The sequence below is a fragment of the Sciurus vulgaris genome (genome assembly GCF_902686455.1).
Source record: "Sciurus vulgaris genome assembly, chromosome: X".
Taxonomy (NCBI): domain Eukaryota; kingdom Metazoa; phylum Chordata; class Mammalia; order Rodentia; family Sciuridae; genus Sciurus; species Sciurus vulgaris.
Genome location: NC_136471.1, coordinates 48,376,469 through 48,400,734, shown reverse-complemented (window position 1 = coordinate 48,400,734; position 24,266 = coordinate 48,376,469). Strand labels below are relative to the sequence as shown.

At 40.2% G+C, this 24,266-nt stretch overlaps 1 protein-coding gene across 1 annotated transcript; it reads right to left on the bottom strand.

Annotated features, from left to right (window-relative positions):
* Window positions 1-15,995: 15,995 nt before the first annotated feature.
* On the bottom strand, window positions 15,996-21,857 carry GPRASP3 (G protein-coupled receptor associated sorting protein family member 3). The gene is made up of 5 exons (XM_079124712.1): window positions 21,718-21,857; window positions 20,423-20,521; window positions 19,977-20,055; window positions 19,543-19,621; window positions 15,996-19,011 (listed from the first exon to the last, which is right to left on the bottom strand). The coding sequence occupies exon 5, from the start codon at window positions 18,718-18,720 to the stop codon at window positions 17,080-17,082; it is 1,641 nt and encodes a 546-aa protein (XP_078980838.1). The 5' UTR covers window positions 18,721-19,011; window positions 19,543-19,621; window positions 19,977-20,055; window positions 20,423-20,521; window positions 21,718-21,857; the 3' UTR covers window positions 15,996-17,079.
* Window positions 21,858-24,266: the final 2,409 nt, after the last annotated feature.

Here is a 24,266-nt window from a genome sequence, read left to right as displayed (position 1 = left end):
CATACACACACACACACTTTTTAGAAAACAAATTTGCTGTCATGTTTTGTGGAGTGAGGGCTCATTGAGGAGATCACTGCTTGCAGTTAGATTTCTTCACGGAAGTGGTACTCATGCCCAACACTCTCCCACACCAAATCTGCACATATCCACCACAAAGGATCCTTCTTGTCTTAGAAAGTAGATACCTTCTGAAGCTTTAATCTAAAAGATTCTCTGAGTTAATGTGTAAGCTATCTTATTTAGACTTGTATCTAGAATGTGTCACTGGTTCTGAACTTTTACTGCCTGTATGGAGTCATGGACAGCATCAGATTACTGTCCTTTAGGAGACTACAAGCCTTAGTAAACATAACCATTTATTATAAATAAATAAATCACAAATAAAAAAACTATACATTCAAGTGTCAACTAATAATGTTGGAAGGCAAAGGAGACTTCAAAACTAGAGGCACTTGACAAATATCATGGCAATAGATGATTCAGACAAGAAACAAAAACGGATGCTCAGTCTGCACCAAATCTCACTGCAGTCACTGAGTCACTATGGTAACCATGCTAGTGAAGGAAAACTAGGAAACAGATCCAGTGTCCAGAGCACTGGCTGGCTCTTAGTAATGGCTAAGCTGGTGTCTATAGTAAAGGCACATGTGGAAAGACTTTGGTTCCAAGGTCCAAGGTGTGAACTTGCTTGCTATGATGATAGCACTGGTGTATAAAATACAGTGCAGCCATGGAGCTGGGGCCCATAATGAGGGCACTCACAAGACAGTCTATCTTGGGGTTCAAGTGAATATGTGTGATTGGGAAAGATGGAAGTTCTGTTTCTGAGGCAGCACAGAGGATTTTCACCAGGATTTTCTCTTGTTTTTTTTTTTTAATTTTTTTTGGTAGATTTAGGATTTGATTAGATCTATGAGATTCATTTTGAGTTACCTTTTATATATAGTATGATCACAGTTTATATTTGTGCAATATCCAGTTGATCTGTCACAATATATGGAAAATACTAACTTTTCTTCACTGAGTTGTCTTTGGATCTTTGTCCAAAATTTCTTCACTGAGTTGTCTTTGGATCTTTGTCCAAAATAATGAATTAACAAAAATTGAAGTTAAGAAAAACTTTCAATTTGCAATAGCTAACACAACAAGTAAAATATGTAGAGATTAATTTAATCAAGAAAATAGTTGTATGCCAGAAACTATACAACATTTAAATATTATAAACAGAAATATTTAAATAGATACAAATAAATAGAAATATGTCACATGTTCAGGAATGAAATGAATCAATATTGTCAAAATATTCATGCTACTTGAAGCAATTTTATGGATTCAATGTAATCCCTATCAAAATTCCAATTGTTTTTCTCTTGAACAGGAAAAATACATCCTAAAATTCATATGGAGTCTGAAAACACCCCAAATAAACAAAACAACCTTGAGCAAAAATAAGTCTAGAGGCATCAGACTACCTGATTTTAAAACATATAGGCAAACCTAGAGGAATCAAAACAGCATAGTATCAGCAGTAAAACATATACATAAACCAATGAAATAGAATAAAGAGCCCAGAAATAAATCCACACATTTACAGCCAACTGATTTTCAAAGAAGGTGTCAAAAACATATAATAGGAAAAGGATAGTCTCTTTGCTACTGAAAGCTTGGTCCTTGTTCTGATGCCAATCTAATAATGAGGACAGATTTTGAGAAAAAGGAAAAAGAAGTTTTATTGCTTTGCTAGCAAAGGAGAACTACAGGGGACTCCTGTCCCAGAGGCTGTGATTCTGCCCATCAGGGGAAACAGCAGAGTTTTAAGGAGGTGATTTAAAGGCTACTTTCCAGGATGCCCTACGGGGATAGAAATTCACTTGTTCATTTGGATGATAGTCATTTCTTAGAGCCTCTTGGAGCCATATCCTAATCCTAAATTACTTTGTTTCTGTGGTAGGTGTGTGCTCCGGAATACACAAGGATGGAGAAGAAAGATCATGCAGTTCCCCCCCCCCCACACCAGGTTAGTGAGGGGGAGAGGAAGAAGAGAAAAAAAAATCTGTTTTAAAATAAGTCAGTGGCAGAGCAGCAAGGAATATATTCAAAACATGAATTAGATTTCTGCTACATTTCCCCAGTGTCAATTTCTACATTCCATTTCTAGGGAAAAATAGGTGATGATATCCCCAAGCTGTTTCCTATTGAGAGAGGGCAAAGTTAGGAAAAGTGGCCCAAGGTCCTAATTCTCTATCAGGTGGGGTGTGGACAGTTAAGGGTATTTAGCATCAGGGCAGTCCTGAGGCCCATGGTGGTAGTTGGAGGGTGACTGGAAAATGCACAGAAAGGGTAGGGATCATGCTAGGACAACAATAAACAAGACAGCAAAGCATTACATTTTTGTGAACAATTAGCACAAAAGCAATTAATATTTCATCCAGTCTCTGAAAACCATGAAGATAATAACTCATTAAAGTGTAAGATGGGATCCAACATGCCATTGTTTTGTGAGTGGAGACCATTTAAAGTTTTCAAAACATTAGCAGAGGTGTTAGAAACATATACATCATTTAGTTTTTATAATAGCACAAGTGTCCCCATGAGGTATAGTTAAGATATCTAATGTCATCTGATTTCTGTAAAATAGCTTTCTCATTAGCATTAGCTCTATGTTTTGTAGAAGGATTCCTTTAACTGTGTCATTTAGGCTGTCTTGGTTAGTCAGAGCTTTTGTGTGTCACACTGCATCTATTAGACCAATATAAGGGATAAATATCAGGGCTAGAAAATCAAACCAGTGAAAAAACAGATCAAGTTTATCTATGTAGGAGGTTAGGAAGATTTGTGGTTTATGAGATCAAGCTCAAATTGACTCAGGACAAACACATGACTCTAGAGACTTTTGTGTTACTTATGCACATAAGAACCCTTCCTTTATTGCTTCCAGCTTTACTTACTTTTGGTAGGACTGATACAAATGTATGCCTTAAGTTACATTTAAAACACTACCTTGGGCTGGGGAGATAGCTCAGCTGGTAGAGTGCTTGCCTTGCAAGCACAAGACCCTGAGTTCAATCCCCAGTACTGCAAAAAAAAAAAAAAAAAAAAAAATCACTATCTTGGGGCTGGGGTTGGGGCTCAGTGATAGAGCACTCACCTAGCATGCATGAGGCACTGGGTTCAATCCTCAATACCACATAATAAATAAAATAAAGGTACAAAAATCACTATCTTTCCTTTTAAATATCCAAATATTATTGTGCTTTACTTATACTCTCCTGCCAGGTGTTTAAGACCAAATTGATCAAAACTGACCTTGTTCTTACTTACTCTTAGGGTCAGCTGAGATTCCTCAGAGACACTCTTGGGTTTGTCCAAGAAACCTCTTGGCTATTTTAGCATTCATTTCCCAGTCATGTCATTTGCCAGGATGGGTCAGGGTCTTGCTGACACATTCACGTCTTCCCTGGGAAGCATCAGGGACACTTGCCCTCTCCAATGACCTCCTTCTTTGCACAGTGTACACTGGTTGGCTTCCTATTCTCTAGGGTCCTTTCAATCCCTCTGATTGAGAGGTTGGGGGACTAACCAAAATTGCAGGGCCTTTAGGGGCGTCCCATTGTTCCCTGGGTTCGAGCTGACCTTAGAGGGAAAGGGTCAAAATGTTGGCTGATTTTTCCTTGGCCCTTTTACTTACTTGACTTTTGTCTCTAACTCTTTGGTTTTAAACATCCAGCAGACCAGTTTTACCAGTCTTAAAGTGGAAGTAATGGGTTATGACTTCAATGTGTATAATTTTGCAGTTAGCCCTTTCATTTAATTGGGGTCAGTATTAACACTGGAAGTCAGAATTATATCCTATCTGTCCTTAGGTGGTGACTTATTGTCTTACATTAACTGAGGTTGTTCTGTTAGAAGTAGTTCTTCTGTAAAACACTAAAGGCAATAGCTATAAAGTTTTACAAGGAAAATACAAAATGAAAACTACTGTATGTTTGATATATATTTAGCCTCTACGAAGACCTATATATTTATCAACTCAATTACACACAAGTTTTACTTTTTAAAAAAACTCTTTTATAGGGCTGGGGAGATAGCTCAGTTGGTAGAGTGCTTGCCTGGCAAGCACAAGGCCCTGGGTTCAATCCCCAGCACTGAAAAAAAAAAAAAAAAAAACTCTTTTACAAACCTAAATACCTTTTGCAATGTACCCAATCCTTTACTGAAGTTTTCTATTATATCCCCTGTTTATTTGAGACCATAATAATTTTAAAAATCTATCTTTTGAACACAACTTTAAATAAGTTTAATTCTAACCTACTTTGGAGCCATCCTAACATGTAGAAGGAGAAGAGTAATCTTAATCAGGTGAGGCTGGTCTCTTAGTAAATCTTAAAGTGTTTTATTTCTGAAGCTAATATTTGCCTATTTTTAAAAGTATCATTCTACAAAGTTCTCATTTATTGTTTCCCGAGTCCATCTGAATGTCAATTAAAATAATACAACATTGCATCTGAACATGAATCAAGCAGAAAGTCTGAGAGATCTTAAACTTCCTTTCTGTGAAAAATGGCAAAATGTTTTCACATTCCACATTAGGAACATTTGAACAAATCAGACTCTCCTTATTACCACCATCCAATACATTTAATTTTCCATCCTAGTATAAAGAATAACACATAATTTTATATATAACTATTGATAACAAGTTATCTTTATCCATTTATAAAACATTAAATGAGGGGCTGGGAAGAGAGCTCAGTTCGGTAGAGTGCTTGCTTGTCAAGCACAAGGCCCTGGGTTCAATCCCCAGCACTGCAAAAAAATAAAATAAAATAAATGATATAAATAAATACCAACCAAATTTGTTGTTTCTATATAAATCTGAAGGAGGCTGTTGGAGAACACCAACTTGGCAAAGTGCTGTCTTAAGCTTTGCATTTTAAAAGGCTTACATACTTGAAGAACATGAATACATTTAATATACAAAGAAGCCAGTCATGGTTAGCATCACAATTACACAGAAGTCCTTATATTAACTAAGTTTAACTTAAAGTCAAATTTAGAATTGATAATGTATGGTAACTACAATCATAGATCTCTATAGGTTAGCAGTACTAACAAAAATCAAAGAATAGCCTTAAATCTCTAATATATTTAGGAAACACTGTTAATGATCAGGAATAGACTTAGTCAAAGCAAGTAGATAAAAGCCAGGTTTTTAAATGGCAATATGGGGGCTGGGTTTGTGGCTCAGTGGTAGAGTGCTTGCCTAGCATGTGTGAGGCACTGGCTTTGATCCTCAGCACCACATAAAAATACATAAACAAAATAAAGGTATTGTGTCCACCTACAACTAAAAAAAATTTTTTTAAATGGCATTATGGCCCTTTCATGTCAGATAAAATGTATAAAAGAGAGCACTTATTGGTAACCTTGCGTGTAAACCTACATAAACTTTCATTTTACAAACTTCTACATGATATTTAGACAAGGTTCAGACAAATACAGTTCTCAGATATATATATTTATCTAGCCATATATATTTGGAGTGTCAACTATATTGTAATAATCTAAAATAACAGTTGTTTATTTAATCAGTTATACAGTAATCATTTAATAGACTTTAAAGCAGGTACAAACCTTAATTCCTTTAAGACTTAGTTTCCCTGAGTAATAAAACCTAATAGACACAGGAAATTGTCTTACTAGATAAGAGCAAATCAATGTTTTAGACTTTGCTTCATATCAGTACATTAAAATTTGACGTTAGAAAAAACCCTTAAAGAACTGACTATGCTAATTATAGCCAACTTAAACACTTACACGTACCTTTTGAAGTTTTCCTTCCACTCTGCAACTTACTTAGAAATTCTACAACTTTTTTATATCCATTTTGTCCTCTCTTTTATCTCGGACTTTAGCCCAAGAATATTACTTTACCATACAAAATGTTTCTCTTCCAGAAACATTTCTTTTTCCTTCTAATTTTCCATACTAAAATATATCTCCACAATTATAAATTCTTATATCTCTTTGCTAGTTTCAGACCCTTTCTTAAATTCATATTCTGAAACAATCCTCATGAATGTTATCTATGCATTTAAATTACACTACAATTTTTTTTCCCAGAAGAAGAGAAGGATCAGACAACCTGGCATATTAAAAAACTTTGCCTTAATCTTTTTTTCCAGGTTCCATTCAAGGGGTTGGAGCACAGGATATTGTTAAGCCTGACCTGTGTCCATTATCCCTTATCATTATCAAAACACCATCAACTTTAAGTGAATTCCCCACTGTCAGTTGTACCCAGAGTCTCTTCTATGGCCTTTATCCTACAGTAAGCATATTGATATTCAATAGAGGAGGCCTATTCCATTCTTCTTTTTAGGCTTCCTTGAAGAGCCCTTTGCAGAGGCTGAAAAAAATGTGGGTTGACTTTAGTTTCTGTTCCTCCCAAGCATTATATACCATAAAGGCACTATCAACTAGCTGTGAGAGGCTTATGTCAATTTACACCTTCTTTTGTCCTTATGTCCAGAGCACTATGTCCAATGAAGATCACATTGACCATAGAGAGACTGCTAGGGGCCTCTCCCTGTAGAAACCAGTGGGGTCAAAACACAGGTGCCTACATATATGGGGACTCCAAGAGGCCCTCGTACTTCAGCTCTGTGGACAACAGGCAGGGCTCCACAAAGAAGTATCCCCTGACACGTGAAAGAGTTCAACAATCATTCAGCGAACACAAGGTGGGAGAGCATACACAGGAGACCTTGTCTTTCCTTGGCAGCTTTGGCTTGGGATTACAATCAGGAACTGAAGGGCTTCGTTCCCAGTACTGATGCTAAACAGGTGGCTCCCTTTTATCCCTACCCAAGCGTGACGCCTGCTGCTTGTGGTGCAGCTTCAGTATAGTCCCAGCAGAACAAGACCTTTAGCTATTTTTAGTTGGACCTTAGGACCCTGCAGTTGCTCAGCTATTTTCATAGCTGCTGCATTCTTCCAGAGCCTGAATGGGTGCAGTTTTTTTCTCTCCTCTGGGCATCTGCTTTCGAGTCAAAGCTGATTTTTTTTTTCTTTCTGTGTACAGTTGTTAATCCTTCCAGTCTCCCCATGCATTTAGGTCGATGGAAAACCTAAATAGCAAGAATTGCCTTGTCCCAGCAATGGGTATCCTCTGGTCAAATGGGGTATCCTATCGGATCTTAAAAGAGGAGACCATTCCTCTCCCATGTCATAATATAACAGTGCTGGAATCCATTGCCACATCATTTGTGATTGGCAGCTTCCACCCCCTGAATAAGATAGGATAGTTAATGGTCAGGCAATCAGAGTAATTGGTCCTGATTAAGGTTTTTTCAAATATAAAGATGACTCCATGAGGTTATCCTGCAGAAATATTCCAAACACTCCAGCCAACTCCTCTGTCCTGGAGTGAGGTGGAAAAATGAAGTGGGGTGGACCTAAATGAAGGTTACAGAAAAGTTCCTACACAAGGAATAAAGGGCACAGTCAAATAGAAGTTCAAAGGCCAATAGCTCTGGTACCCTCCCAATACTTGTTCAATACAGATTCCAAACTAAAGCCCCAATACTTTTCCAATACCTGTTTAGCATGGACTCTGAAGCCATTCAAGTCCCCAGACTAGTATACCCAAATGGAAAAACCCATTGCTAGGTCCCCTCTTACATCGTGGGAGCTCCATTTCCTCTCTTCTCACTCAAAGAAATCCCACTCCTTTGTCTCTTGCCCTCCACCTCCATATGTGAACTTCACTCCTTGAACCCATGAGAAAATAACCCAGAAAGAAACTGGGGAGACCTACAGCCCAAACAGACCCCACCAACTAGCAGAAGAGGTAAACCAATCCCTGTTCTAAAACTCTGAATTCACTCAAATGGGCAAAAAGGGGTTGAAAGGCAGAGCAGAGACCAGGTCCTCTTTGCCCATTTTTTATAGCCCAGGAATCTCTCCTGGAACTTTTCCTCACAGCCCAGAGCTAGTGTCCATGACCCAGTGCAGTATGATCTGTGACAACCTGGGGCCAGGCTGAGAAGCAATGCCATTTTGCATCAAATCCATTTCTAGCTGTTCAGACTCCTTATGACTCAACTGCATAAATGTCTGCACATACAGAATTTCTTTCACTTACATTCTCTCTGACAGACCAATTCCAACTACAAGATTGTATAATAATTCAGAATGTCATTCAAAGACCTGATTGTTACAGTAAAATATCATCTTTTCTAAGACAGGTTTAAACCTATAGGTGGCTCTTTTACCCAGTCTTTCCCAGGACAATTCCTGTAGCATCAAAAAGCACTGCCCATGTCTTAAAGGGACAGTAACAGATACTAACAAAAACATACCCAACCAGAGGAGATATCTGTGTTTGACAGACAGGAACCTTTAAAAAAGACATATCAGATAGGGGGGAAATTCCCTAAGTCCTCTACTCCCACTTAGATTCCTTCAAGGAAGGACCAGATGTTCCCACAAAGGGGAACCAGATGTGTGGAGTCTTAGCATGCACACTGGGAGAGCTTACCAAATGCCAAGGTGTTGCAACTTTACTGTGTTCAATTTCCTTTTTCTTAAAGTAGACCAATTGATGAAGCAACCCTGATCAGGAGAAAAGGTGGGAGTTACCCAAAGAGAGATTTGGCAGCTGCTAGAACAGTCCCTTGGTCCCTCCCTTTACTCACAGGAATAGCTCCTCTGGTTTGGTTCAAGGCAAACTCATCTCATGTCCTAATTCTCCAGTGGGTTCTCAACAAACTCACCATCCTACTTACATACTCAGCATAGAAGGGGGTTTGCTGGGAGTGCCAGACCTGTCCAAGAAAATGGGAATGGAGACTGCTCTCAGGTCCCAATTGGGAAACCAGTCCTTGTCCCCATGCCAATCCAATCACAATTGTGTGATTTTTTTTTTTTTTTTTTGATACCAGGTAATGAACCCAGGGGCACTTAACCATTGAGCCACATCCCCAGATCTTTCATTTTTTTTTTTATTTTGAAACAGTGTCTCACTGAGTTGCTGAGCCTGTCTCAGCTTTCTAAGTTGCTGGGATTACAGGCATACCCCCACATCCAGCATGAGGACACAATTTTGAGAAAATGGAAAAAGAAGTTTTATTGCTCTGCTCGCAAAGGAGAACAGCGGTCTCCTGTCCCAGAGGCTATGATTCTGCCCATTAGGAGGAACAGAGAGGTTGTAAAGAGGTGATTCAAAGGCTACACTCCAGGTGTGCCCTTAAGGGGGTTGAAATTCACTTGTCAATTTGGGTGATAGTCATTCTGGGGCCATCCCCTAAGTCTGAATTACTTTGTTCTGTGGTTGGTATACAGGCCAGGACAGATAACAGCCTAGTACAGGAAAGAAAGTTAATACAGTCCCCACCTCCACCAGGTTAGTGATGGGGAGAGGGAGAAGAAAAAAATGTGTTTTAAAATAAGCCTCAGTGGCAGAGCAACAAGGGTTATATTCAAAGCATGAGGTGGACCACTGTTACAGAAACATTAGCAGAGCTGTTAGAAACATATACACAATATTTAGTTTTTATAATGGCACAGGTGTCCCCTTAGGCTGTAGTTAAGATATCTAATGTAATCTGATTTTTCTATAAAATAGCTTTCTCATTAGTATTACCTCTATGTTTTGTAGAGGAATCCCTTTAACTGTGTCAGTTAGGGCTTTTAGGGACCACAGTCCATCGTTTAGACCACTCTGAAGTATAAATATCAGGGCTAGATAATCATAGCAGTGAAAAACAGATGAAGTTTATCTACGTAGGGGGTTTGGAAGATATGTATAAATGTCTGTGAGATCAGGTTCAAACTGAATCAGGACAAACTTGTAACTCTAGTGTCCTTTGTGATTATTATTAGGCAGTCCCACACAAGAACCCTTCCTTTATAACGTCCATGTAAATGTATTATCTGCACTTCTATATTCATTGCAAAATTATTCACTATAGCCACGACATGGAATAAACCTAAGTATCTATCAATAGATAAATAAAGAAAATATGGTGTGTGTGTGTATATATATATATATATATATATAATATATATATATGTGTGTGTGTGTGTGTGTGTGTGTGAGCAACATTATTCAGCAATAAAACAGGATAAAATCTTGTCATTTGTGGCAACTTGCATGAAACTGGAGGATATTATGTAAAGTAAGCCAGGAACAGAAAGGCAAATACCACATGTTCTCATTTACTTGTGGAATCTAAAAAGGCAATCACATAGAAGTAAAGAGTAAACTATATAACACTAGAAAATAAGAAGGGTAGAGGGAAGAAAGGATAGAGAGAGGGCAGAGAATGAGTACCAAAATACAGCAAATGTTCTGTAGCACAGTAGGGTAACTACAGTCTACAACAATTAATTACATATTTCAAATAAATAGAGGAGAAATATTTGAAGGTTTCCAACATGTAGGAACAATCATATTGTAAGAGATGGCTAATTACATGATATACATATATAAAATTAGAATACTGTAGCCCATAAATAAATATATTATATATCAATTAAAAATAATAAGAAAAGAAAATGTGGTACGTATATATACAATGGAATACTATTCAGTCTAAAGAAGGGAAATTCTATCATTTGCCACAATCAACATGAACTTGAAAGACAATATATTATGTGAAATAAATTCGACACAGCAAGACAGATACCACATGATCTCTTATATATGGAATCTAAATAAACAGAACTCATAGAAGTAGAGAATAGAATAATTATCAGTTTTGAGGGGCATTAGGGAAGTATTAGTCAAAGTATACAAAATTTCAATTATGTGGAATAAGTTTTGGAGATCTATTGTATGTCATGCTGACTACAGTTAGTAACAACATATCTTATATTTTAAAAATAAGAGTACATTTTAGTTTTCTTACCACAGAAATTACATGTAAAGCATATATTAGCTTGATTTATTCATTCCACAATGTATATATATATATATTTCAATATAGCATCTGACATATTAAAGTAATACTTTATAAAATCTGGTTTCTTAAAATACTTTGTCAAAAATGGATAAATTGATAATAACCATGGAAGAATGCATCTCACAACCTTAAATTACTAGGAAGACCTTCTAATCAATTGCATGTTTCAAATATCCATCTGTTATTTGATGAAGGGAATCACCATTTTTATGCAATCAGGAAAAAAAGCATGTAAATTTATCATAAATGTATGTTAAACATCAAGTTTCTTCCTCAGGTTGTAAAAGTCATTGCCTTCAAAAAAAGCATCTCTATGATGGACCACAACCCCTAATTCCAGTACACAGTTTCCAATAGAATGAAATACAAATGTTTTCCAGTGATGAGATCTAAGCAGCTTCTCTACTTTAGGCTATTTGTGAATTCCACAGGTGCAATTCTACAGTACGCTTTTGTTCAGATCTATGAACTTACTGGTGCCAGGCATTTCCACAAGGGATGGAAATGTTGGAGATCCAGAGCACTGCTACCTTTCAAATCTGGACCAGAAGCTTCAACAGTCATTGCGATCCAAATACTTAGACCCCACCTTCTTCAGACACCCAACATGAGCTCAGTCACCCAATCAAGAGCTGCCCAGGAAGAAAAAGTTCAGCAATAAGTGTTATTGGAGGAATTATGCACCTGGCACCATGCTACCCACTGGGTCAGTGACCAATGATGCTAATACAATTGAATAGAAATCTTGACAACCAGAAGGTACAATGGGATTCTCACCAGAGCCCTTTTCTATTCCTTTCCTCATCTATCGCCTAACGACAAATTTGAAAAGAAGTGGCCTATATTCACACATATATTTGTGATCCCACAATAACCATAGGGCTATGAGTTTGCACATGGGTGGGCCTGTGGTGAGTATTCCTACTCTCATTTTACAGAGGAGAGCTGGGTCACAGAGGGCTGTTCCCTTTGTTGTCCTCCGGCACTCCGCCTTAGATGGAAAGCAGGTCCAGGACACCCTGGAGCAGGTCATCACGCTGCCTGGGGATGAGAGCATTCCCACATCTCTCTCCCTCTCTAGTCAGTGAGGAACCGAGTCCTAGAGTGGGAACAGGGCGCCTTGGGTCTGGGATTCCTCTATCTCCCGACACCACAGTGGGGCTCAGCCACACCCTGCGCTGAGTCCAAACATCCGGAGACCGGAAGCTGCTCTCCAACCAGAGCATATCGTTTTCTTTTCGAAAGTCATTACAGTCGCCGTAATGACGTCAGGTTTCTATGGCAACCGCGATGCCACACCGGAAATGCCCTCTTGGACTTTTGTCTCCTAGATTTTTTTAGTGCTGGGGATCTAACCCTGAGCACTTAGCCTGCTAGGCAGGCACTCCAATATTGAGCTACATCCCCAATCCTGTCTTCTTGCATGTGACGGAGAGAAAACATCTCTATTCAGGCCATCACTTGAGAAAGCATACTAATTAGAGGAATTAGGCAGGGACTTAGGCAATATTTGGAATTCTACTCCTTAAGGCGAAAGAAATGGAAGTACTTGTCAGAAATTCTGTTTGCCCTGAAAATGACGCTAAAGTCAGGCGTGGTGATGTGAGGAGAACAAGGGAAAGAGTCAAGGGATGAGAAAGGAGAGAAACAGCAGAATGGAATCAACCAAAGGATGTTATGTTCATATACGAACATCTCATGATAAATTCCACTTTTATGCATAACTATAATGCAGCAATTGAGAATAAATTTAAAAATTGGGAAAGATTTACCCATATTTCATTGATGATTTATGGATGGCAAATATACATATGAAAAGATATTCAAGATGGTTCACACCTGTAACTTGGGAGGCTGAGGTAAGTGAATTCCAAGGTGAAGGCCACCCTGGACAATTTAATGAGACCCTTTTTAAAAATAAAAATGTAAAAAGGAGTGAGGATATAGCTCAGTGGTATAGCACTTACCTAGCCTGTGTGAGGACCTGGTTTCAGTACCCAGTATCACGCACACACACACACACACCATTCAATATCTTTATTCATCAGAGAAATGCTTATTACAACTACTATGAGATATGGATAACATTAAAAAGACTGACCATACCAACTACTAGCAATGATGTAGATCAATCATAACTCAATACACTGCTGTGGAAATATAAAATGTACAATCATAACTCTCATATACCACTATGAGAATGTAAAATTGCATAATCAGGAATAGGGTTGTAGCTCAGTGGTAGAGCGCTTGCGTAGCACATACGAGGCACTGGGTTTGATTCTCAGCACCACATAAGAAATAAATAAAAGGGCTGGGGATGTAGGTCAGTTGGTAAAATGCTTGCCTTGCAAGCACAAGGCCCCAGGTTCAATCCCCAGCACTGCAGAAAATAATAATGATAAATAAATAAATAGATAAAATATATTATGTCCAACTACAACTAAAAATATATTTTAAAAAATGCATAATCGCTTTGAAAAATGTAAATATTAAACATATAACTACCATATGATCCATCATTCCACTCCTAGGTATTTATTCATTCAGAAGAAATAAACAAATTTGTGCATAGAAACATAAATACATGAATTGTCATAGCAACTTTATTTGTGATAACCAAAATCTGAGCCCAAATGTCAGCTGTTGAATGGATAACGAAACTGAAAAAGCCATGTAGTGGACTACTACTTATAAATAAAAAGTAATGAACTACTGAGATACATGACATGAATGAAACTCATACAATTATGCTGAATGAAATAAGTCAGGCTCCCCCCCCCAAAGAGTACATGCTGTATAATTCTATTAGTATATGACTTCAGAAAATGATTCTATCATGTTAGAATGCAGATCAGTAGTTGCCTGGGTATAGAGGGACACAGGAAGGGAGGGATTACAAAAAGGTATAAAAAAGCTTTTGGGTTGTTGGGTATTTTCACTATTTTGATTGTGGTTATGGTATGTATATATATATATGTATATATAGGTATAAATCTCAATTTGTATGCTTGAAATATGCAGTGTAATGTACGTCAATTATAGCTCAACAAAGCTATTAAACATAAAGCATATGGTAGATCTGAATAATACTGAACTGGAAAAATAAGACAAAAGGAAAAGTGACTGAATACTACTGGTATTAGTCAGGGTTCTCTAGAGGAACAGAATCGATAGGAAGTATGATTATAAAAGGGGATTTATTAGATTGGCTTACACGACCAGATGCTGGATAGTCCACATTGGTTGTCTGAAAGCTGGAGAGTTGGAAGAACCAGTAGCTGCACAGTCCAAGTGATTGAAGCCCCAGAACAAAAGGGATCAACAGTGCTACCCTAGTCTGAAACCAAAGGCTTCTGGAAACTCCCTGGAGAATCACTGACAGAGTCTGCTTTGAAGAGTGAAAAAGTGAGAGTCTGATATCCTCAGGCTTTGCAGGAGCAATCGACAACTCATTCAAGAATTGAGCATCCGTCTGTTGCTGCTTCCTTGTTCTTCTGACTTTCATTCCATCCAAGTCACCATCCTATTGGACTGTGCTGCCCACATTTAGGGAGGGTCTCCATTTCAATTTGCTATCCCACATGCCAATCACTCCTACACACAACCTCAATGACATATCCAGAAGCCTCCTAATCATCGGCATCTCTTGATCCAATCAAATTGACAATTCATATTGACCATTACACTATTTTTGCAAAAGGATGAATTTTTGCATATTATATGTTAAGGATATGCAATAAAATTTCTCAAAACTACATCAAGTGTTAACACAGGAAAAACATTACATGATTCAAAAATACTTTGTAGAATCATATTTATTGACATGAAAATATATATAACTATATATGATATAGTTAGTTGTGAGGAAACAAGTTACAAATGATATTTATAGTATGATCTTGAGTTTCTTAACTGCCCAAAAATCTCAAATCACTTTATGGTTTCATACATAAAAATTTTCTCTAAAGCTCAGACCAGGGTCTGTAATTATTACCACGAGTCTTAGAGAATTCAACCATAGACCCAAGTCCTGAGATGCTTTTAAGACCATGTGGACTCCCAGGAATCACTGTCTTGTATTTTGAGACAGTAGTGCCACTCTGTTTTCCTATTATGTATTATTGAAGCTGCAGTTCTGGATCTAAATTTCTCCAGTTAAATTTACTCTCAGTTTCAGCTAGTACAAATGCAGAAAATGGACTTGCCTACTAATAAAAGACACAGCATCTGTCCTTTCATATGACACAAAGAATAAACCATAAATGAAAAAATTAAGGTATGATTTTTCAAAGAGAAAGAAAGCAACTACTTTTCCAATGCAGAATGTGAAATATTCAGAATGATCCCAGCTCTTTTTAAAAAGAGGACATATTAATAGAAAAAGGGTATACAGGAACTTTCAATTTCTGGTAACTCCACACCTACATCTTATTCATTCAACAAAGTTTTGAACACCTACTATTTCCCAGATGCTGCCAAGTAAAATACATGCATTCATCTCAGACTTTCCTCTTAACCTCCAGCCAGGTATAGCCAAATGCATAATGACAAGTGCATTTGTCCACAAAAGGAAGTGACATAATCCACTGCAAAATCAAACAGCTACAACCAGTCTCTGAACTTTGAAAGCTACTACCTAAAAAAGTCAGACTGTAAGGTCGTGTGGAGATGGGTTCTGGTGTAGGAAGAAAGAGCAATGACACCTGCCTGCTCTGGGAATCTAGGAAAAAGTATTTAACTCTTCTCATTCATTGGGGAAACCAGAATAATGAGTTTTAATAATAACATAAGTATCTAGTTAATGGGATCACTGTAAAAGGAGGGAAATTTTTTATTGTGACAGAGTCTGACAGAGTAGGCACTAAACAAGTGTTTTCTCCCCACTTATACTTCCCTTTTATTCTGTGAGATGTATCTGACATAAATGAAACAGCATGATTTAAGAATTATAAATGTAGTAAGAAAATTTTTAAAAATGAACAAATATTATGTTAGCACAAAAAGACCAGGAAGGATGCAAACTTCACGAATCATCTCAGCTGTTTATTCAGGAACAAAAGCTTCACACAGCAACAGGGGATGCAGGGATGAAATGGCATCAGTGGACCCACCTTCCTGGTGGAAAACAAGCCACTGAACAAAGAAAGGGACTGGGCCTATATAGCTTATTTTGAGGGGTGGTCTAGTGAGCATATCAGTTTGGGCACTCAGGAAACTGGTTTGTGAGAATTTGAAAATCTGTTTTTACTGGGCAGTAGTTCTTCTTGGAGAGTTGAGGGTCTGGGCTCAGCGTTCAGTGTTTATCTCCTTCCCTTCAGGGTCCCATTGTACTGTCACTGGGAAAGGATGTATTTGGGGAAGGATCAGTGGTTTGGCTTCCTTTCTCGGGATTGTTCTGTTACTGGGAAAGAATGTACTGAGAATGCTATCAATGTATGGTTTTCCTTTCACTCCCTTTACTTAAGCCTCACTGTTTAGGGGTTTTGTCATTTACTGTTTGTAATATATTACATTTCATCTGAAATGCTGGTTCATATCTATATTGTACAGTAAGTGTCTGGTATAGCTGGAATAAGGGAGAATTAGACATTTCTCTTACATTAAACAGTTATAACAACACCTGCCTCCTTTATGTATTGAGAAGTCACATTTGGGAATGAGTGTGTGTGTGTGTGTGTGTGTGTGTGTGTGTGTATACACACACTGTATTATTGGTTATCTTTGTGTGTACATATGCCATAATACAGTAAAGAGATAACTCAATATTCTTTTTTGCCACTTGAAGCCACAAATGGATGTAAGATACTAATGATCAAGTTAGTTTATGTATAATAAACTGATTTACTCTTATTAAGTAAAATGTTAAAAATCTGCCTGCTTAGACAAGATAGAAATCAACAAACGTTTTCACCTCTAGATTTAATATTCATTTGATGCACCAAAACACAGCTCCAAGCTAGAGCCTATCACAGATAACATTATGTTAACAATACAATGACTATTGTGCACACTCTAATAACCAAAACATTATGCAAGCCTCTTTGGGAATGTTCAATCTGTCAGAATTTGAAGACTGTTCAGTGTTCTCTTTCATTTCTGGCTCATTTTACATTGCTTCAATGATCCCTTTAACCTCACGGAAAATGGCTGTAAGTGTATTATAACTCAAGTGATCAACAACTACAATTGAGCCCTTTCTTATATGCTCCTTTATGTTGATAAATATGGCCACAGCACTAACAAGGTTGGCTTTTGCCTCTTTCTGGTTAAAGATGAGTTTTAATGCTGCCAATGCCTTCATATTAATCAGGTCTCTGGCTGCTGTTGGATTTTCAGACATATTCAAAAGTACTTTCAAGACAAGATTTCTAGTTTTACGATTTCCCTGGGATAGCAAATGGAAAAGCTCTGAAAAGTGATTGGCAACAATATAGTGATGAATATAATCAGTAGTCAGTTGCCCTAGTATCTTTAATCCAGACTGCTGTCCAGGTGAATTCAAGGGGAAAGACATGGTTTCCTTACACATATGCTTCACATGTAATTCCACCTTGCGTTGTCTTTCATCCCCAGAAGGAGGATTCAGAGTAATTACCGTCTTTTTTCTTATTTCAGGGGAAGGAAAACTGAGCAAGCTTTCAATAAGTGTCACTACACCCACTTCATTAATGAATTCTTGGGCAAATGGATGAACATTATGGATACCCATTGCAATCTGTGCTATTTTATGAATGAGAGGATCAGTAGTTGACCTAAGTATGCTAATAAGCTTTTCAAATTCCTCAGAATCCATGTAGCATTCCATTTTGCAAGGGCAAGCAAATGGCTTAATCCCATTCACCTCTCTGATCTTGATTTGGCGTCTAATTTCATCTATAGTCTGGATGCAAGGGTCAGAACCAAATGGGTACTCAGGCATAGGCTGTGAATTTGAGCGAGTACTCCTAGAAGGGCAGGCTGCTGCAGCAGGTGAAGAATGAGTAGTTTCCTCTGTTGAGGCTAGGACAATATATGAAGAGGGCTTTGTCTCAGATGGGACCTGGGATCTAAATCCTAACACTGCTGGAGTTACGGCAGGGGCTTTGGGCCAGATAGTTACCTCAGACCAGTCCTTGGGTCTATTTTTTTCATTAATTTCATCTACAGGCTGAGGCCTAACTATTCGGCTCACAGGCTTAGGATTAGGGTCAAAACTAGCATCATCTCCTTCCCAAAACCAGTTCCCAATAACATTTTCTTCCTCTTCCTCCTCAGCCCCTGACCTAGGCTTGCTGCTGACCCCAGGTGTAGGCTCCAACTCAGGACGAACTTGGCCACCAATATGAGCTTTATTTTCATTTTTAGCACTGGCACGATTACTAGCTTCATCTCCCTTCCAAAACCAAGAATTGATACTGGACTCTTCCCCGGCCCAGAACCAAGTATCAACACCAGCATTATCTTTACTTGTGGAGCTGGTAGCCTCATTCTCAGCCTTGGGACTGATATTTGCCATGGCTTTCACTGGAGCCTTAGGCTCTGATAGGGCTCCTTCCTTAGTCTCAGCAACAACCCTATTTTTAGATACTGCTTTTGTCTCTGCAGCTGCATCTGTTTTAGGTCGTGCCTTGACTTTTGCTTTGGACCGGGTCTTGGCTACAGGTTTGGATACGCCAGTAGCCTCCCTCTCTGCTCCACCTTTAGCCTGTACATTTGCTCTTTTTTCAGTTTTGGCCTGGGCTTTAGTCTTATTCTTGGTCCCAGTCATGCCTGAACAGCAGTTATACAGCCTTGTCCAGTCCTAGCCTTGGTTCTCAGTGTGTCCCACGTCAGTGTCTTTACTTTCTTATTGGGTCAGAGATGAACTTGGTGGCAAGAGTCAACTGTCAGTTTAGCAGTCACACAGTCCCCTTTCTAAGCAGACAGCCTCTGTTGATGATACAGACAGAGTAGAGGAATACTTGGGCTGCTGGAGGATGATGGTTTCTGAATGCAGACCTGTTGAATGTGAAAATCTTCTGTCAATTTGGAGCCACTACAGCCACCACTGGAGATAAACCTGAGGTGAAGAAAGAAACGGGCTTTGAGTCTCCTTAAACTTTGCCTCTCTATATAGATTTACATAAAAGGATACAATAGTAGAGGTGGATTGTATGGTTGAAGTGGATTAGTAAAAAATTCTGCTACCTGGGTATGGTGGCACACACCTGTAATCCCAGTGACTGAGAAGCTGAGGCAGGAGGATTGCAAGTTTGAGACCAGCCTCAACAATTGAGCATGACCCTAAGCAACATAGTGAGACCCTGTCACAAAACAAACTATAAAAAGTGCTGAGGATATAGCTCAGTGGTGAAGTACCAAAAAAGAAAGAAAACTCTGCTACCTCATTTATCCCCTGCACATCCCACTAATGCCCAAAACATCCTGCCCAAGTACTACCATTCTTTTCTTTTTTTTCTCTGTATTAAACAGGAATGGTAGGTAAGCTTGCTGAATGTAGAAGAGGATAAGGAGTACCCAGCCCCTTTGAAGCCATACTGATACATACTACCAAACACTATAGGTACACCCAGAGAGATTTCACACCAACCTGCACTGATCCAGTACAATTTTGTCCTCCTTCCTTGCTTTCAGTGTTGATAAGAGCAACAGCTGACCCACAAACAGACCTACAGACAAAAATACAGGTGGGATTGTAATTTTGAGTGTTTGCTAGACTGACTACACTTTGGTATCTTAATACCTAGATATTTTTATATAACACTTCTGCCCCACCCCTAGTTTTCCTCATGGCTTCTCTTCACATTTTCTGTTCCAATATCAACCAATTACCTACCTATAAGCAGTCTTGGCTTATCCTGCCCACATTATCTATACACAAATGTGAGGGCCAAGTGTCAGGAAAGTTGGAAGACAATGTCTCCGTCTCCAAGATATGATTTGACCTCACCCACTTGCCAACAGCCACCCCTAACCCCAATCAACGGGGGGGGGGGGGGGGGTTATTCACACACTCACACCCACCTTGAATCCAAATGAATAGTTTTGCTTCTTTTTTAATTAACTTCCAAGTGAACAGCTATCTACAGATCCCTTCAGGGACCTAGAAAAGAACAGACCAATAGAGAGAAGAAAAAAAAAAAAAAAAAAACAGAAGATGGTACAATACACTTGACAAACATGCTTTTGCATATTCAAGCCTATGTCAAAAGTCTCCCACCAGTCTGCTCCCTCCAATGTTTCCTAAGCCAAACCCCTCAAGACCTGCAGCCTATTTCCTTCCAACTCTGAAGTCAGTCATTTTCCTAGCAAAGGATATACCTCTTTCCCTGAAAAAAAAAATATGAGGTACAGAAATAGATAGTGGAACTTAGACAATTGTTTAGAAAGCAGGCAGGGAAGCTAATGTGCATTATTATTTCAATACCATCTCTGCATGTTGTCAACCCTCATACATATATAGATCCTACCTCATTCACCACCAATTCCAGCCTGGCCACAAAGGAGGGGTCCTCATGAAATGCTATCCTTGGCACCAAAGAGTCTCCGGGTTAGAGAAGAGTCAGTACCTATAAAAAGAAGCAGACATTCAGCAGTCAAGACAATATTTAACAATGGTAAAAAAAACATGTTAACAGATTTCCAGAATCCAAGTTTGAACAACTCCTTTTTGACAATGAGGAGCAAAGGTAATGAAGACTAGCTCTCTCATCATTCCTCAGATACCCAACAACAGAAACACCTCAAAATCTTCTGTGGGACTATTTCTGCATAAAAATGAGAGGGAATGTGAGGCTGTGATGGGTGATGTTTGAGTTTCCAGAAAGAGAAACCAAAGAAGCAGAATGAAGTTCAAATGTTCTAAATATATCATTCAGAAAGATTTTCCAACTACTCTGACCTCCTATTCTCACACATCAAAATATTATTTATAGTGCACTGGGATGTTAAGAAAACAGATTCTGAATGCAATAAATAAATAAATAAATAAATAAAGACCACACCATTAATTTACAGAGCTTGCTGTTATGAAATTCTACCAACTCATCCTGACAATTTGGTTGTACTAAATTGGGCATGGGAATCTAAATATAGAACGAAATATGGCAGTGCTGTACTAAAGGCTGATGAAGATTTCATTTCAATTTCCTCATAACTACCCTCTCACTGCTCCCATTCCCCAGAACACTTACCAGACCTACCTCAAACATGAGATACTTTCACATCAAGCAAGAGCCTATGGGTAGGGGCAGCACCTGGGACGCAGGATCCAACAGGCCCCTTTCCGGGACAGCTGGTGTGACAAAGGCAACTCACTCCCCGCTATGCCTGCTGGGCTGGACAGAATTTGTCTACCAGTCCCTGTTCCTGTTCCCGCGCACTGCGGCCTCCCGGGTGCCCCCTGCTTCAGCCCCTGAGCCGCCATTTCTCCCTCACAGCCTCCCGCCAGGGCTCTCACCGGGCACAGACACCGTCGAGGGCGGCGCGCGGGCGCTGGGAAAGCGGGCTGGGAAGTGGTTGGCGCAGTTGGCCTCCGGAGGCTCTGGCCGAGCCTCTCAGGCCACCCCGCCCCCTGCCCCGACCAGCGCGGGTCACTGCAGTTTCCTCGCCAGGGGTCCCCAGGCTCCGCGAACCCCTCTCAGGGCCCGGCTCCGCCACCTCGCCACCTCGCCGCCTCCTTGCCTGGCTGCCAGCGTCTGCGGGGAGGGCTGTCAGCCGGCCACAGTGAAAGACCACCCCACGCCCCCTGCACGCCCCCACTTGCCTTCACAGGCTCAGGGCCCAGGACGTCGGGATCCCCCTCCTATCCGGTCCTCTGCTCTCCTCTGGCAGCTCCTCACTCAGACTCCCCCCGCTCTCCGTGCGCTCGGAATTGCAAAGAGGCGTCCCGCCCCCACGCCTCTGCACCAAACCGGGCAGGGGCTGCGCAGGATGCGGCAAGAACCGCTCGCCGCGAGGGTGTCGGGAAGGGGGCGGAGGGATACGGCGCGAATGGGCTCGACGCCCCCTCCCAGGCCCACCGTAGTTCCGACCCAGAGGTGGGCGGGGCCAGCGCCAGCCCGGTCTGAGGGGCGGCTTAACACCAGCTGCCTCAGTCGCTCCCCGCGCACCTCAGCGTGCAGACCACCGCCCGGTGTCCCGCGCTGCTACCCCGGTGGGACCGGCGGCTGGGCGGGCGGCTGGGGGCTGCGGGGAGCGGGATCGGGAGGTCGGGAAGAGCCGCGCTGGAGGGAGCAGCGGATGGATACCAGCCGCCCCTCGGTGTGCCTGCACCCCAGACTGCGCAGTGCCTGCCCCCTCCTTCCACTCCCCCTCCTTCCAGACGCTAATGGGAGGGGGTGTCACGACTGCGGGCTGCGGGGTTGGAGGGGTGGACAGGTGACCTCACTGCAGACCGCCAAGGGGGCTCTGGACTGGCTCGTCCATGTTTTTCCTTCACTGCTTCCTGGAGCCATGAAGGGGAGGAAGGCACTCCTCCTGTTGCTTGGAGAACTGAAGTGGGGGAATCCTTTGAAAGGCCTCACCACTGTGCCCCTTCCAAAGAAGACTGACCTAGACCCTTAGCCCCAAGAGACCCACTGCTGCTCTGCGCCAACAGTTACCCTTTCTGCCACACTGGCAGTATCTCGTTCCCAGTGGCAATTCACTTGGCCATTGGGTCGTCCCCCAGCTGTCCAAGGCAGGGCTTTGCTCTCCCAGGACCAGCAAGAGGGGTTATACACTCCTCCCCCTGTTGCCCCCTGCAAAGTGTAAGGCACCAGCTAGGACCTGTCCTGGATCCATGCACACTGTTCTGTCGGGAAAAGAGTTCGTTACCCATGCACCTTCTGAAGACAGATTTCCCCTGCTCTCCTCAACTTCCTCTTTCTCTCAGTCCTGCTTCCTGTTTAATAAATGCATGTGCACTCCCCCGCTCCATCATATACAATTTTTTACACACTGAAAAGGTGAGGTGATTGAATTCAAATTATATATTCCATGAAACATGGACCCCCTTTTCAGTGTTTTTTCACCTCTGTAGCCTCAGCTTATAAGTAGAAAATCAGTGGTAAGGAGTTAAGGTGCCAGTGAGTCGTGATAATTCCATAGTAGTCTTTTATTGTTTTCGGCTCCATGCTAATATTCTACAGCTATACCTTTATCTTTGATGCCTGTAAACCCAGCGCTTGGCCCAGAGTCAGCCACACAGGAGATGGCTGCCTACATAGCTTTTCAATAGAGGAAGGAAGCAAGAGGCAAGTAGATTTTGAGTCAGCTCCTGAAGCACACACATATTAGAAATAGTAAGAATACCTCCATTTCATAAGACACAAAAAGTCAGCAAAAATTAATGATTCTTTTATTTGTTAATTTGTATTCCCTTCGGGAGTTCCTCAATCTGACAGATCAGTACACTGTGATTTGGAAGGTGCTAGTTATGTAAGTTGAGCATCCATCCCTTATCCAAAATGCTTGAGAGCAGAACTGTTTAAAAGTTGTGCATCTTTAATCCAAAAATCTGAAGTGCTCCAAAATTGGAACTTAAATTTTGAGGCACCACAAGCTTATTATTTGGAGTATGTGAGATTTCAGACTGGGGATGCTCAGCTTGTAAAGTCTGTAAATTTTCCAAAATCTGAAAAACTCTGAACTCTGAAATATTTCTGGTCCCAAGCATTTTGGATTAGGGATATTCAATCTGTATGCACAAGGATATTCACTAAAGATATTTCTTATAATAACAATTGTAAATATATGTCCATCAATAGGGAAAGTAGTACATTTATTTGATGAAGTACTATTCTACTTTACTGTGATATCAGAAAGAGTGAAATAGCTCTCTATATGCCAAAATGGAAATAACTCCAGATCCAATATTAAGTGAAAATGGAAATTGTAATCTATATGATTCCTTTTATGGAAATCAAGTTATGTTTAAAAAAAACCCTTGATATATACAAACACACATTTCATATGTGTGCATATGTATGTGCCCATACCAAATTGCTAAGTGATTAGCTCTGAGGAAGCCCTATTTGATAGCCACGTCTCATGCAGTGCCAATTGTGTTCCTGACACACTATGGTGAGGGTTGAATGAATTTGGTCATGTTGGGCACCTGGTCACCAGGTATAATTCTGACAAAGTGGATACTGCTGCTATCAATGACACATTCATTGACCTCAACTACATTGTCCATGTGTTCTGGTATTGTTCCACCCAATGAAAGTTCAATTGTACAATCAAGTCAAGGAACATGAAGCTTGTAATCAATGGAAGGTCCATCTCCATCTTCCAAGAGCAAGATCCCACCAACATCAAAGGGGTGATGCT

What these genes read in the sequence shown, in the direction of transcription:
- GPRASP3 (XM_079124712.1), bottom strand. Translation starts at nt 18,720, where the DNA reads ATGACTGGGACCAAGAATAAGACTAAAGCCCAGGCCAAAACTGAAAAA.